This window comes from Mus caroli, chromosome 5 (genome assembly GCF_900094665.2).
Source record: "Mus caroli chromosome 5, CAROLI_EIJ_v1.1, whole genome shotgun sequence".
In the NCBI taxonomy this organism is placed as follows: domain Eukaryota; kingdom Metazoa; phylum Chordata; class Mammalia; order Rodentia; family Muridae; genus Mus; species Mus caroli.
Window position 1 is genome coordinate 32,901,110 of NC_034574.1, and position 16,774 is coordinate 32,917,883.

The 16,774-nt window shown below is 42.9% G+C and overlaps 1 protein-coding gene across 3 annotated transcripts in view; it reads left to right on the top strand.

Moving 5' to 3' along the window:
• The first annotated feature begins 2,296 nt into the window (after positions 1–2,296).
• The window catches only part of Stx18 (syntaxin 18), a 93,509-nt gene continuing 79,031 nt past the window's right edge, over positions 2,297–16,774 (top strand). For 2 of the 3 annotated variants that reach the window (XM_021162409.2, XM_029477012.1), the window contains exon 1: positions 2,308–2,566. In XM_021162409.2, coding sequence (XP_021018068.1) covers positions 2,399–2,566 — 168 coding nt within the window. In that variant the 5' untranslated portion in view covers positions 2,308–2,398. Of the gene's footprint in view, positions 2,567–16,774 lie in introns of all 3 variants that reach the window. The other variant, XM_021162410.1, reaches the window with a different exon arrangement.

A 16,774-nucleotide genomic window follows, 5' to 3' on the forward strand; every position in this document is an offset into this window, starting at 1 on the left:
ACTTCCTAACTTCCTGGACCCCACCAAGGGTCTGGCTTGCTCTTTGTTTCCCTAATTCAACTCCTCCACTTTGTTATGCAAGGCAATTTAATTCTCCTTCCATTTACTCTGCCCCAGGCTTACCTTTGCATAGCCAAAGACTCATTAATGTCTGCATAAAACAAAATACAATTTATGCAAGATGCAAGTCAGAATCACTAGTATAGATTTTGTTCTCTTCTCTCTCTCTCTCTCTCTCTCTCTCTCTCTCTCTCTCTCTCTCTCTCTCCCTCCCTCCCTCTCCTCCTTCTCTACTCAAGTTGTATGGACTGTGTTCTTCAGGCATGATGAAGTGTTATACTCTGGGTGTCAAATAATCGTTTACTTCTTTTCTGTTACATGAATATTTCCTTGACATGTATTTCTTTTAAATATGCCTTTAATACTGTGGTTCTCAAATATTTGATTTCAGAAAATTTTTACATTCCTAAAAAATTATGTAGGGCCTTATACAATTGTTGCTTGCTTGGATTTTATCTATTGATAGTTACTATATTAGAAATAAAATGAGCAGCTTAGAAATATTTATCTGCCTAAAGTAATCAGAGTACATCTATTACATATTAACATAAACATCTTCATAGGGAAAATAGTTTTCAAAACAATAAAAGACTCGGTAAGAAGAACTGGCACTTGCATCTTTGCAATTCTCTTTTAAGTCTGGCTTAATGGAAGACAGCTGCTCTGCAATTAGCCTATTGTAAGATCAGTGTCTCTTGGAAAACTCAACCATACAGCTGATTAGAACATGCAAGTGTAAAGGCAAATGTGATCCTAGGATTATTATGAAACTAGCTTTTCATCTTGATGACTGTTAAAAGCCCAATTTTAGCACACATCTTAGTGTGCTCCCTTTTATAAGGAAAACAAAACACAGAGAAGTTGATATTGAACTAAAACTAAACCATGGGGGTCACACTCCTGGACAAGAAACTACAGGCAACTATGGCTGCTGAGAGAGGGAGAGTTAGCCTATCCCACGGAAGAACCCTCTAATTGGTTGTCCAATACAACGTGATTATCCCTGAAGCCATAGACACATACGCAATAACAACAGTTTCAGCAGATTGTGCTGGCATATCCATGGATACTTACACATATATGCAACAATAATAATTAAGGAAGAAGAAGCTATCAACTTGAGATTGAGTTGGGAGACATGGAAGAAATTGGAGGGAGAGGACTTGAGGAGGCTGGAGGGAGAAAAGGGAAGGAGAGAAAGTGACATAATTGTATTTTTAATGAAAGGTGCACACAAAAATAAAATGAACCATGAACCAAATGCTCAGAAAAATTTTATTAGCTGACTTTAGTCAAATTAAGTAACTCTGTTCTCCATTTCATTCTTTCTCTATGATAACTATGATTCAAGAGAGCACCTTTCAAAAGTACTTATTGAGGAGGAACCTAACACGGTATCATGAAGCTCAGAATGCTTCACTTTCGTCTGGCTCTGATAAGTTCCTGCTCTCCACATCCCCGCTCAGGGATCTCTGCTCTAAGCCTTTTCTACATTATAAGTAAGAAGACTGAGGGCATGGTGGCGCGTGCCTTTAATCCCAGCACTTGGGAGGCAGGGGCAGGCGGATTTCTGAGTTCGAGGCCAGCCTGGTGTACTGAGTGAGTTCCAGGACAGTCAAGGCTACACAGAGAAACCCTGTCTCGAAAAACAAAACAAAACAAAACGACTGAGGACAACCATATTATCAACAACGGCAACATCTACTAACTGTATACTAAGAGTTAAACAGCATGAGGACGTTTTATACACACATTCTGTTTAATTCTCTGTGCATTCCAAGAAAGGTGCTGGCTTCACTTTACCGAACTGGCTGAAGGTTGAAGAAGAAAGATCTCTGGCCCCTACCTCTGTACACTTACCCTTTCCTAGCTCCTGCAACTCAGATGGTCATAGTTCATTGTTACTCAAGGCGATCCCTTGATGACAAAAGTCAAAAGTGTGATACTCCCCACCTGTCAACCAAACCGCCCGTCCGTCTATTAAAGAATCATAAGGGGAGCGATCTTTCTAGCTTCCCGATGCTTTCGTTCCTGAAGTCCAGACTGGGAAATCTCCGAGCGTCTGATCCCACTGAGTTTTGCAGCGAGGAGAAACAGGTGCCAATGCACTGAGGGTAGCTAGTTGTCTGGGACGGAGAATTCCGGCTCTGGGTTAAGGCCGGAACCTTTCTCCACTCTCCGCGTTACACGGGCGGAGAGCGGAACCTTTCTTCTATGCTCACAGTTTCCAGGCGGAGGAGTGCGAAATCGGAACGTCCCTCAGCAACCCAGTTCTTGCCGGGGTCGCTAGCTGCTGACGTGTGCTTGACCGGCTTCAGGCCCGGGGTTGCAGGTCGCTATGGCGGTGGACATCACACTGCTCTTCCGGGCTAGCGTCAAGACAGTGAAGACGCGGAATAAGGCTCTGGGAGTGGCCGTGGGTGGCGGGGCCGATGGCAGCCGGGATGAGCTGTTCCGCAGAAGCCCTCGGCCCAAGGGAGACTTCTCCAGCCGGGCCCGTGAAGTGGTAAGCTAGTTGCTATGGGAACGGCGGGCAGGGAGCTGGGGCGCCTACGCTCCGCGGCCCCTGGACCCCAAACTTGGCCCTATCTCTTTAGCTCTCGGTGAAGAGAGGGAGTCTCTAGCAAGACAGAAGAGTCTGTTTCACCGAGCTAACAGCTGGCTCGGGGTGGCGACAGGTTTATTCTCAGGAAGGGACGCATATCTGGGCACTGAAGGAAGTAAGTTAGAGGTGCTTGGATATCCTTGAAATCAGGTTATAACCTTCTGTGGCAGTGAGTTCTCACAGTCTGACACTTCCTGTCGCAAAGCTCACCACTCTCTCCCCTCGCCCTTCCATGAATTTGTTTGAACCTCCTCTTGCTCGTAGGGTTTAATAAAATCCACGTTCAGCTGAACGCACCTTGATCCTTGCCTCCAGGCATAGGTAGGACTCAGTACCTCCTGAGACTGGTTAGGACATCACCAGTGTAGGGTAAAAGCTTTCCCCTTCAGAGCGGCAACACTTAAGCAACACTAGTGTTGTAACAGCCCTCTAAACTGCTTCCTGTTCTCTGAACCCAACCGGCTTCTGTGTCCCCAACATAGGAATCTTTTCCATAAGGGTAGGAACATGTTGACAGTATTTCTGTATGTGCTACTGACAATATTGCTTAGTAAGTATTCTTTGAATGAATGAATGGTTGAACGAATGAACAAATATTGATTCCACTAAACAGGAAAAAAAGATTGTTTGCATTATATCCCTTTGTATCTATGACACTAAGGGTAAATGTTATTTTTGGAGTACCAGGGGGTCATATACAGTCTGCCTGTCCTTTTAAAGACACACACACACACACAATGGCCCAAAGCATTGAAAGGTACAAATCTGGGGGATCTAAACTTTAAGTTTCATTGGTTTTCCAGTAAACTCATCTCTGTTTGGCACATAATCCATTGCTTGATATTTCTCTTTTTGAGGCAGGGTCTTTCCATGTAGACAAGGCTGGCCTTGACCTCACAGAAAGGTGGCTGCTTCTGTCTCCCAAGTGCTGAGATTGAAGGCATGGGTCCTCAGACCAGATAATACTCAAATATTTTATATATATGTATGTATATATATATATATATATGCACACAAGTTAATGAATGGCTGTTTACAGATAATGTTGAAGCACAGGAGGTTTTATGGGTTTTATGGATGGGAGCTACAGAGAGACACTGTGTATGCCCCTCCCTCCAACAATAAGCATCTACCTAGTACTTACTTTCTGACCAGCACTGTTTTAGAGTAACAGGGTTCCACTGTTGAGTTATAGTTACAGTGGTGGAGGAGATACAAACATAAACAAACGCCCTGCCGTGAGCCATGCCGGTGTTCTGTAGGGCACAAGGGAAACAGTGGTTAGTCCCACCTGGGAGAAAGGCATCATGGGACAATGATGTCAAAAACCCATTCTAAAAGAACAGTAGTTGGTTTCATTGCCAAGAAGGCCAGGAAGGGCATCACGTGCTGGCCGTGCTCCTGGGTGGCCACACAGTCAGGAGGACATGGACAGTGTGGTTAGACTTAATGGGCTTTTAAAAAATTGGTGTGTGGTGGGGAGATGGGAACATGGAAGATAGGGGGGTATAGAGGTGAGAGCGGATTTGAAAGGAGTTAGAGGGGGACAGGATAAATATGATCCGAACACATATGAAGTTCCCAATGAATTAAGAAAATATCTTTTTTGTAAAGAGACCAACATGCACAAAGGCATAAGATAGTACCAGCTTAACTTAAGTTGGGCTTGATTAACATAAGAATGTGGGACACTCAGAAAAATAATAAGAGTGTTATGGTAGCCAGTGGGAAATCTAGAAGATCCTTGCAGATCACTCTGCAGTGTTTGAACCTTGCCTTCTAGACCAGTGGTTCTCAATTTTCCTAATGCTGTGGCCCTTTAGTACAGTTCCTCATGCTGTGGTGACCCACTCCACCCCCCAATCAAAACATTATTTTCATTGAGACTGCATAAGTATAATTTTGCTACTGTTATGAATTATAATGTAAATATCTGATATTTGGGTTATCTGTGACCCATGTGAAAGGGTCATTTAATCTCCCCTCAAAGGGGTCACAATACACAGGTTGAGAACCACTGCTGTAGAGAGTCCAATATTATGTAGACAGTGAAGAAGATCCAGGAGACCACATTGTTGTCTTAACCATTTTAGCTATTAGCCAGACTCATGCTATTAGGCAGAGCTTATTTACCTATAAAATGGTTCATTTTTATCCAAAACAGACTTTAAAACGCCAATGGATCCATCTTATATATCATATATAACATGTCTTATCATACAATTTATCATTTTTTTTTAAAATGGTTTTAGAGCTTTATTGTAGAAAGCCAGAGTGAAAGAGAGAGGGTAAAAGAAAGGCCAGCCATGGCCACGTGGAGAGAAAGGGGGTGGGAGGGAGGGGAGAAGGAGAGCTAGAGATGAGAGTTAGAAAGTTGAGAGCTTAAGAGCACCATGTATCATGTTGAAGGAGGCATGTCTCAGGTTGAAGAAAGAGAATGGGAAATAAGGTGTCATGATAGCTGTGTTCTGATCTGGCCAAGCTGTTGTCGCTGGCCGTGTGTGGACGGTGCAGCTCTGGTGTGTGGAGGCTCTTCCTGGGTGGTTTATTAGTGCTGCACAGATTATCAGTCCTCACGGAATGGGTATTTGGGAAGAGAAGAGTTAAGATGCACAGTCCAGCAAGCAGCCCTGTGAGGAGAGGGCCCATGGTCAGTTGGACCTTTCCCTGAGTGCTGAAAATGCATTTTTCACTGTTTTCTCTTAATGGCCTCACAGATGAAGATCCTTGGAAGGTTCAGGCAGCCCCAGTAATGGAACGACAGTGGCACTTCTGAGTTCAAGGTGAAATATCATCAGTGGCAAACACGTGGGACCTGTTCTTCTCACATGCTGCCTCTGACCACAGAAGCCAGCACTCAGTTCCCAGTGGATCCTGTAGCTCAGAACTCCTCAGCTCTGTCCCCTGAGAGCTATTACCAACTATTGGGCTTGGCATTAAGTTGAAATCTGCTTGATAGTCTACTGGGCAATTGGTTAAAAATCAGTTGTATACCTAAACAGAACCATAGGCTTTTCAGGATGTTCTTTTAAAGGTCCTGTAACTCATCTTACTCAGACTAATCATGTTAATAGATGGGAGACTTAAAACTCAGACAGATGCAGTGACTGGCCCCATGCCTTTGCAGTTGAGGTCATGGGCTAGAGCCAGAGGCAGAAGGGTTTTTTATTCCTCTGTTATTGTATCTTAAATATCCACCTACATTTTAAAAAAGATTCCTTTTTATTTATGTATGCATTGCATATGCCTGTGTGACTGTGCGCTGTGTATGTGGGGGTGCCCTCAGGAGGCCAGAAGAGGACATCAGATTCCTGCACTAGAGTTGCAGGTGGCTGTAAGCCGACTGACACGGTGCTGGGAACTGACCTCGGATGCTCAGTAGCAGAAGAGCAGTAAGCACTTCTAATTGCCGAGCCATTGCTCATCCCCACCCAGTCATTTTTAACAAAGTTGTTGGTAGTAGTGTAGCTACTACTACTGAGTGTAGTAGCTCACATAGTTAATGGCTTGATGTGTCTCTCTGTAGCTCCCATCCATAAAACCCCAGGAATGGGCCTGATTCTGTTTGGACCTCAAAACCTGTGTTGTGGTCTTAGGAATAAGGTTCTTTGGTTAGCTAGGTCATATGTCTGCTCCATTCTGTGGCCAGTGTGACCTTAGGAGGGGAGTGCTGTGTCCGAGAATTGGAGCAAAGGGTGATAGACATAATTTCTCATGGTGCCTGGCATGCCTGATATCACCAAGCACGTTGAGTATCCATCCATTACTTATCAGAATAGATGCCATATGGGGGCAGCTAGTCTTCCTTACTAATTTATAGAGGTTTCAGAGACTAACGGAGCTACCACACAGGTCCCTGGAGCCCGGCTAGCAGCCGAGCTGCATGTCTAGAGCAGAAGGGGCTCCTGAGTAGCTTGGAACAGGAAACCAGGAAACGTTGGCTAGTGCTAGGTCTGCCAGGAAGTCACTGCAACCTCTCAGGTCCAGTTACCACATTTAACAAGACTGAGAACTTAGACCAGATAGTCAGGGAACATAAATCACAGATGTTCTGATTCCACGTCAGGTTATAGTGATTCTGAGTTGGTAAACAATGATGGTTTGTTTTTTATTATATCTTAATTTTGTGAAAGTTGAATTTATTTATTGGTAGTTCTTTTAAAAATATTTATTTTACTAAAAGTGTGTAGGGTGTGTGTGTGTGTGTGTGTGTGTGTGTGTGTGTGTGTGTGTGTATCTATCTGTCTGTCTGAGGAGGCCAGAAATTTGTGTCAGATCCCCAGGTCTGGAGTTAAAGGTGGTTGTGAGCTGTCTGCTGTGGGTGCTGGGAACCAAACTCAGGTCCTCTGAAAGAACAGCAACAGCAAGTTCCTTTAACTGCAAAGCCATCTCTTTGCCCCCTAAATTTCATAGAGTAGCCCTGTACCAGGTGACAGTCCCACCTTTCTCTGTCCTCACTTCTCACATGTTCCTCTTGCACTCTCCTGGTGACATCCAGTTGTCACTGCTGTTCTCTCACATTCCAGGCCCCTTCCTGCCTCTGCATCTTTGCATCTGTTGTTTCCTTTATGTGGAACACTTCTCCCAGAATCCACATGGGCTGATCTCCATTAACCTCATGTGGATCAGATGTTTTCTAAGTAAGGCCTTTCTTCCACAACTGTTTTGTATAATATAGCAACAACCTATTTCTCTTGTAACGTTTTGTTGTCATTGCTAGTGGATTGTGTATAGTTTAGTTAGCGTCTCTACTTGACTTTGAGCTCCCTAGAAAAGAGATTGTGGTCTGTACTGAACCCATAGCATCTAGAACATTGCAGGCACATAGGTTCTCAGTGTCCATCTCTTGAATTAGTAAGTACTAATTGGCTGTATCCCTTTGCTTTCCCTTTTGGGTTATTCAGGCTTCCTTCTCATTCTAAAAATCTCAGTCCTAATAGGACTCTTGACTGTTTCAGATGTTGATTTATACTTAGCCCAGCATCTGTTATAAATAGTAGCTTTAGTTTTATTAATGAAGTTCAGGCCTTCTCTTAAGGAGAAGCAGACACAGTGCAAGTTGGGGGTGACTGACAAGTGTAACTGTCCAGCATCAAATCCTCAGGTCCTCTTTGGTTTCCCTTTTAGGAGCTCTGATAGTACAGCCTAGTAAGTGAGTTGGAACCACCTGGATTATTATCTGGAGGGGCTGGAAATAGATTTTACCCGAAATTGGCTGTAATCCTAGTTGAACAGGATTTCATGAGGGAACACACTTCAGAAGCGGCATCTGGTAGCAGGTGCAAAGAGCCAGAGAGAAAGAGGAGGCAGGAGATGGGGCCAGACTCCAGGAGCAGAGGAAAAACTGTGCAGCTTGTAGACAGCAGGAGCAGAGCAGGAGTGTGTTGAATCATACTGATGTAAAAAATACAGGGCAGAAACTGTTTTGCAAACAAAGTGAGAAGTGGTTTGAGTAAAGCTGGGGTGGGAAGAGGCACAGGAAAGAGATAGTCATTAGTTAGGTTTCTTTTATGCCTTTCCCCCTTCTCCTTCAGGACCCCAAGGAGCCAACAAGAGGGCCCAGGGACCCACTAACTGGCCTTTTAACTTCAGATTGCTGTGTCTTTGTGGTTTACAATAACTGATGTTTCCTGTATGTAGAACTCAGTGCCAGAGACACTCATGATGTCAGCTGTGAGCTCTTTCTGTGGATTACCCTTGTGGATTTTGCCCAGGACTTAGGAAGACTACAGCTTTTGAAGCTTTGTTTTTCAGTAACTGGTTTATTCCATTACCTGATTGAACATCTGATATGTGTCAGGCACTGTGTGGGCGCAAAGGACGACAAAAACACAGATAAAGGATGCCTAAGTCTCCTGGGCCAGAATTAGTGGAAACGTCAGAGAGAAAGTAGTAATCTAATTGGGCCAACAAGGTTGAGAACCTTCATACCAAACTTAGGAAGGGAGACTATTGTGTGAGCTAAGACAGTGAGGCACAGAAGGGCTAGCAGAGCAGAAGCAAGACAGGGATGATAAAGGCCATGTACTGGGAGAGGCTTGAGTGATGGAATGTCCCTAGACTTGAGGATGTTCTGGATTGCATAGATGAGGGTACAGCCTTTGGTCTGTAGGCCAGACCCAGCCTGCTCTTTGTGGTTAGTGAAGTGATAGTGTTAATTTCGTTCAAACAGGCTTAAAATGCCTTCATGCCACAGCAACAGCACTGTAGCCTGTGAAAGCCTGCAGAGCTGTGGGGCTGTGTTTGCTGTCAGACCTTCCTGAGGAGTGTGCCTGCTCTAGTGCACACACAGGGCTTTTAAAGCCTGTAACTCTTTTCTTAAAATTGTGTATGTGTGTGTGTGTGTGTGCGTGCATGTGTGCACATGGACATGCATACAGAGGCCAGAAGAGGGTATAAGGTGTCTCTGTTATCATTGTTTAGTCCCTCAAAGCAGAGTGTCTCTCTCAACTTGGAGCTTACATTTTCTCAGCTGGTCTGGAAGGCAGAAAGGCCCAGGACCCTCTTCCCTCTGCCTTCCTTGGAGCTAGGGTTCTAGGCATGCATTAGATACCATGCTTGTTACAGAGGTGCTGTGATCCAAAGGTTGTTTCATAATTGTGCAGCAAGTTCCTTAACCACTGAGCTATCACTGTAGCCCTTGTGACCCTTTTCTGCCCAGAAATCTCTACACAGCTTCAGGTATGTAGATTATAAATTAGATACACAAAGAAAATGTTCACTGATAATCATACATTTTGAAAAATAATTATTTGGAATACATAGAACTATCACTTACTGGGAATGAAAGCAAGTTTTCATACTAACGTGAGTGTTTATTTTTGCATGAAGAGTGAACTCTTGGCTAAGTAATTGATACTAAAAGATCTTGAACATTTTCAGCATTTCTCAGAGTTAATTGATATTTTGAGTTTTAAATTGTCAATGTGGAAAATGCTGCTTTATATAAATATGTAGTACAAAAAATGGCAGAAAAAAGTATGCTTTGGGCAATTTCAGAAATTGTTGGAAATTAAATTTTAACCTGAAGCCAAAATTCATTGAATGATTTTTTTTAAATGAAACTTAATTTGGTAATTCAAACAGAATTTACAAAAAACCAAACATTCTAACAAGATACACTGCAAAGATACACTAATCTAATATTTCCACGCTGAGCAGCGATGGCATTAGGAGTCTTTGTTTTCTGTATTGCAACCCTGGCTCCTGTAGAAGAAAAGTTTGTTCTGTAGAATCGCTGCAGTTCATAACATGCAGCAGTCTTGCCTCTTAGCCTAAAGGTGTTTCAGGCAGTGCTGAAGCATACACAGTGCTGTGCCTTTAGAACCAAGGCTGCAGTGACATTACACACTGTTATGGGGTAAGGGTGAGTGCTGCCAGAGTACTTCATTATGGGTTAAAGTTTGAGTCAAGTTTTGTCCACTTTGCATTCAGAAACTGTTCATTGTTAGCACATTTTTGGTCGCTCCCGTTTCTAATGTGTTGATTAGGAATTGCGTTTTGTTTGGATGTGAAATGCTTCCTTCCTCCCAACAGTCTCATATGGGGGAAACTTGGTCCACAGGTGGTGGTGCTCTTTGGAGATACTGCACGACCTTTAGGAAGTGAAGCTTAGTTGGAGGAAGTTGGCCACTGGAGGGCAGACCTTGTGGGTTTATCCCTGTCCTGTACTGGCCTCAGTGTGTTGCTTCCTTACCCACCAAGATGTATGCAGACAGCTTTATTCTCTCACTGTCATAGACGGGAGCTGCCCTACCATCAAGCCTTCTTCACTGATGGTCAGCAGCCTCTCAATCTATGAATTGAAATAAGCTTTTCTTGTCTAAGTTGCTGTTGTCAAGTATTTTGTTCTCAGTGACAGGAATGTAATATAGGGGTACTCACCTGTGTTTAGTATGCTGTTGGATATCCCAGCACACTTTGTAATCAGTTCTCGAGAAAAGAAGGGAAGGGGACAGGGGAGGAGGTAAGGGAGAATGAGAGAATACCCTAGCTTTCTAGGTGGAAAATTAAGCAATGCTAGTTTACCTTAGCAATCCTTCAGATTTAAGAGAAGGTGCTGGTCACTCATGTCACAATTCCACACAGGAGAGAATAAATCCCAGAGACACATGGTCTTTGGACTTAATTAAGACTACAAATGATAGATGTCTCCTGATGCCAGTTTCCTGGTAAACCTTGATTGGACATTGCAGATGGAACCCAAAGGAGATCCTCCAACTTTGTTGTGCTTAGGTCTCAGAGACTAATGTGTACTAGATAGATAGATACTTCACACATCCAGCTAGCTGCACAGGTTAAGACCTGTCTTACAAATCCAGAACAAATACAAAAACAGAACTGGGCTGATCCTTTTGGCCAATCAGCCTCTCTGGGGTTAAAGCTTGGGAGCTCTGTTTGTCTCATTGTTTTGGTAGTGATGGTTGTATTCCATGCTTCTATGGTCAGTGAGTTGATGATACTCTTCAGCATGATAAGAACAGTGTGAGTGGAGAGCCCTCTTTCCTCCTTTTTAGCTTGCAGAGTGCCAATAGTTCATCATGTCACCTACTAACTTAGACCTAGAATCATTCCCTCCTCTATGACAATTTTAGTAAGATTTTTTTTCCTGTCTAGCCTCTGGTTTCACCTTGAAGGATCAATAATCAGATTTCTTTGCATACTATAAATATAACCATGTCTTATGGATCAGTTAATCAGCCAGCAAGCCAAGCTGTTAAGTCCGAATACAGTTGGACTTCTACTTCGTAGGGTTCTCCTACAGAAAATGTGCATTCATTCAACTGTGGATTGAAAATTTAAAAACTGCTTATGGACTAAACATGCACTGATATTTCTTCTGTCACTCTTCTCTGAGTTATGCAACCTAACAGCTGTTTACTTAGCAGTGAGCTGTATTGTGTTATAAACATTGAAGTATGTAAAATGGCATATTTTGTGCCATGTAATGACTTAAGCTTCTGTGAATTTTGTGTGCATAGGGCCTCTAAGACCTGCCCCTTGTATCGCTGAGAAGGTGACTGTGCCAGGTTGTTGATTTAGTGCAAGCACTGTAACATACTCAGGAGAGCCCACATTTTCAAAAACTAGTCATTGTTGAGTGGCTTCTCTAGGCAGGAGGTCTTTGATTAATCTCAGTTAGTGTTTCACTTTTATGGGTTAGACCTATAATGCCAAATGTATAATGCTGATTATGTTGTGAATAATACAGTTTTAGGATTTGCGAACTTGATGCTTGAGGTTTCTTGTCATGTGGAAAATCCATATGGGCTCCCTCTGGTGGGTGAAAGATCAATGGGGTCTACAAATGTCTGTCATTCCTACATTAGGAACTCCTTTTAATTAAAACACAGATCAGGTGTGGTGGCACACATCTTTAATACCAGCCCTCAAATGGCAGAGGCAAGAGGATCTCTGAGGTCAAGGCCAGCCTGGTCTATATATTCTGTTCCAGGCCAGCCAGGGCTTTGTAGTGAGACTCTGTCTCAAAAAACAAAACAGAATAATGAACAAACAACCTCCTGCCAAACCAAAAAATAAATAAGTTATCTTAAAGAGAAACTCCTTGAAAATTCCTCTTAGAGAGTGTATAAACCCCAAGGAATGAGAGGCAGACTTGTTGAATGAACCTTGCAACTTAAAAAAAAAAAAAAAAACTTTCGAAATAGTTGACATGGTAAATGCTGAGAACTTTTTCTCTCCTGGCTTCTAGTTATCTAAGTCTGGAGATTCTTGCTTGTGTTTCTCCCTATATATTGTGGTCTAGCTTATGTCTGTTTGTCAAAATGTTCTCATCCTGGGACTGGCAAGCCGGGCTCACCCAGTCAACTTTTCCTTCCTTTTTCAAGATGTTTCTATCTACTTAGAGTCAGTGATAAGAAGGCTACTAAAACAATCTGCTGCCTTTTAAGGGGCACCATCTTCAGCTCTGATTTTGTAATCTAAGTAGAAGAGACAAGCAACAAGACATATGACTCATGAGAGCTGAGAAAGGAATTAAAAGTGTATGTTTTGAGTTAGAAGTCCTTTTGGCCCTAGGCAGTAATTAGCTGTATGGTCCTGCAGACCCCTACTCTCTGTACTCATTGTTCTTAATGAGAGGTTGTGCGTACATGGTCCTTGGGAGCCTTTGCAGTAGGATAGTCCCAGGGTTTGTTCAGTTTCTGTCCTGAAATTCCTAGAGTATATTTTAACATTCTTCTTGATGACAACTGTTCATTGCCTTGAGATATTTTCCTCAAGTCCCTCTATGCGTAGAATTTTTCATCCAGATTAAAACAAAAAAAAGATTATTTCAAACTTGGCATTTTTCAAGTTTTTTTTTTTTTTTAACAAATGAATTTAAATAATGGTATGTACTCTCACAATGAACTACTGTCATTAACCTACCTAATTGAAGCGGGTTGTTTTAAAATTTGATCATAAAGGTAGTATATGCTCATTAAGCAGAACAGACAAACAAGAATGGGCATTGTGTGTAACTTTCTAGACTCTTTACTTAAGTGAACATAAGGCTCGTCTACAATACACCCCTGGTTTTGTTTTGCCTTTTCTGTACTCTGTGTTGCCCATCATTTTTCTATGTCAGTATGCATTGCTATATCCCACTAGTTTATTTGGCTGCTTGCCTATTAGAAATGTCTCATAACTGACTGACCTGACTACCTGTTGAAATTTTGATACTAACTGCTTCCAGCTTGGCACTGTTTTAAACAAATGGAACATTTTTACTAAATTTGTTTCAGATTTATCTTAACTTCTTAAAATACAGCAACTAGAAATTTAGCTTGTTTTATGTTTAATTTTTTTCTCAAATAAAAAGTTTGTATGTCCTGATATTGATAAGAAGAAAACGATTACTGGATCATTTGATAGCATGAAGTTACATTAGAACTTCCTGTGAGAGAATATGGAAAAGGTGGTAACTAGTAGGTAGGCCTGGTCACTCAAGCCCATAATTCCAACTCCTGGGCAGCTCTGGCAGGAGAACTGCCACAAGTTTGATGCTGCCTGGGCCATAGTAAGTTCTGTGGAGCCATAAAGAGCAAGTACAGGGGCAGGGGTGGAGGGAAGGGGGGTGGCCAGTATAACAGTGGGTGCTGCCATGACAGGAAAGGACTCTGGCTCTCCTAGGCTTGAGGGTGCTTGTAGCCAGTGTTGTAAGGCAAGCAGGAGTGGGTGGGGTGAGGTTTATGGCCTGATCCTGGAAGTGTACACACACTGGAAGTGATCCTGAATCCATTTAACGGCCACTTTAAGTAGAACAGAAGTATTTACAGTCATAGCAAAAAAGAACTTTTAGCAGTAACTTTGAAAAGAGATGTAAATGACCCAGTTCTGTAGTGATATAGAAGAGCTGGGTATATAGAAAGACACTGAACTTGGGAGGGAAAGCAAGTATTGTAGGGATTAGTTAATCTAAATTGGCTAGTAAGTTTGAGTTCTTTCCCATCAGGATTCTAACAGAACTTTTCTGAGAAGAACATGGAAATAGTTGCAGAGTTCATCTAGGAAGGTAGCAGTGAGGACAGGTAACTGACCTTTTCAAAACAGCAGAAAGGTACGTGCTGGCAGAGCAGGGGTGCTGGCCTTCTCCTGCACAAAGCAGATACAAGCAGATGTGATGCATTCATGAGGGCTTTAAGCCTGGGACTGTGTGCTTAAGAGTTACCATGATTTCAAAGGAGGTAGATAAATCATTCTTAGATGTCTTAGTGTACATACAGTGGAAATGGACTAGAGATTTAGTTAGGAAAGGAAAATAGGAGAAAATGGGAAGCAAATGTTGGCGAAGCTTGCTTCTAGAGGAGGAGAGGTATTCTTGAGTCTGTGAGTTACCAGCACCTTAATGGCATTAATGATCCTGGTCCTGATGATAGAACGTAGGGGAATTATTAGTCAAACATGGCATACTAAAGAATGTATCAGGGTCCAGGAAGAATTCTTTCATTGTCAGGTTCGGTTTAAAGGTCAGTGCCTAAAGTCCTACAGTTAAAACTGTGGGGACAAAACTCCACACTTGAAGCATGGAGATACCCACTAGCTGGAGAAACCATAGCAACTAGGCTGTTGCTACTTGGGTGATGAACTGTGTGTGACCTTGTTTCTGCTTTGGTCATTCAGAATTTCTTTAATGAACACATGCTACTTTTGTATTAAAAGCAGAACAGAAGTGAAGTGCCCAGAAGATGAGATTTTACTTGCAGTAGGAATTGAGGAAGAATTAAAAGCTTTTGATTAGAAAAATGTTATGGTAAAAGGAGTATGTATGTATGTATTGTATGTATGCATATATTAATATGCTATTTAAAGGATGTCTGTGGTAAAGCCTTTTGTAAAGGGAGTAATTTTCCTGTAGCTCACCTGGAGTTTCAGTTCAAATTCTCTTAACCTGCCCAAGAAAATCACCCATAAATGTTGTACTGACCTCTTAGCTTCCTGGCTGTCACTGTGAAAATAAGCCTTGATAATAGCCACTACACCTGAGTACCTACCCTACGTGGCCTGGTGTGGCAGCTGTCATTGACTGTCCTGAAAGCTAAGGGCCTATCCTGTGACGAGGACGAGCTTTACTTCCCTGGCTCATGACTTAGCACTGGAGATGTGAAGGGTGGGGAGAGGGTACCTGTCCCTGGCTGGCCTTCTGCTCCTGAGGGAGCTGCACTCTATGGCCCACATGAGCCGGGTGAGCTTCTGGGCTCTGCTCCTTGATGTATTGTCACATCATTTGTCCTTAGGAGCATAATTTGGCCCATAAATCACATAGATTTGAAGGTACTTGACTAGTTTGGGAGAAATAAAACTACTACTGCTGAACCAAGCTCTTTGGGGGAATCTTTAAATTCCTCCTTTCCTTTCCTGGCTCTGCTTTCCTTGCTGGCTCTTTTTTGAAACAATTGTCTAGCAAGGGCTTATTTCTTATAGATGATGTTGACAGTGATATATGTGCTGGGAGACTAGGAAAAAACATTGCTAAGAGTATGCAGTAGTTGAGGCAAAGGATCCCTAGTCCTGAAGGCTCAGTTTCCACTCTAGCATTGTGTTCTAGGATAAGATTAAGAAAACCACCAATTTCCTGGCATCTGAAAGGAGACATTTATTTAGCCTATGATTGTGCCATGCTCGTGTATTTGGTCTTGAGAACCCAGCAAAGAGAAGAGGTGAGTTCTCATGGACTTCTAGCCTAATGGGGACTTAAAGTAAACAAATACCCGCGAGACTTTGGCAGGAAATCAGAGTTGTCTCAGGTACTCCCAAGGCGCCTGTAAGTGATTAGGCAAAGTCACAGGGGGAACTTTTGGGGTTCAGGGGACAAGAGATTACTTCTGGGTGAAACTGAAAGGCAATTTTGGGGAAGAGGTGACGAGTAGGTTTAAAGGCTCATACATTCTCCATGTGTGCGAATGAAGAGAGGGGAGACCAGCTAGGAGTTAACAGCAGACTCCAAGGTGCACTCAGGATGGCAGTGCAGACTGAGTAAAGCTTAGCTTAACCAGGACGAGGATGAAGAGGCTGTGGATGTGCTGTGTAGCCCATGGCCCCTGGGATCCACTCTGTCTGGGCCCCGTCCCTTTGTCCAGGATGCTTATTTTAATGGCTAGCATGCCAGCATACCCTTGCTTCTGTTGGGAGGCAGCAGGAGGAAGTTCCTGTGGTAATGGTAGAAGGCTGAATAACAGGAGATGTATTGTATACCAGCTTTGTATTCACAGCACATGATTCCGTTTGGTATCTGTCAACCACCTAGAGCCTTCCTTATGTATATCAAACATCTTGTATATCAGGATGGGTTTAGCTAGTAGTGTGATAGCAGCCAGCCATGCTTAGGGCTGCATGACAGACCCACTCAAGGTGACCCTGGAAGACAGTGACAAGGGGGAAACCCCATGGTGACTAGCACTTTGGACAATTCATCTCTGTTTCTCTTTTTAAGGTGAGTTTTGTTTGATCTCTGTTTTGCTCCCTTCCTTTCTAACTCAGCATTGCAGAGGAAAAGTCAAGTCCTTTGAGCTTCAGTGTGCTTTTTCTCAGTGATAGGGCAGTTTATACTTTTCTCCCAAATCCGACCTGAAAGGTTAGAGGTGGTAAATGGCTCCATGGCACACTGAC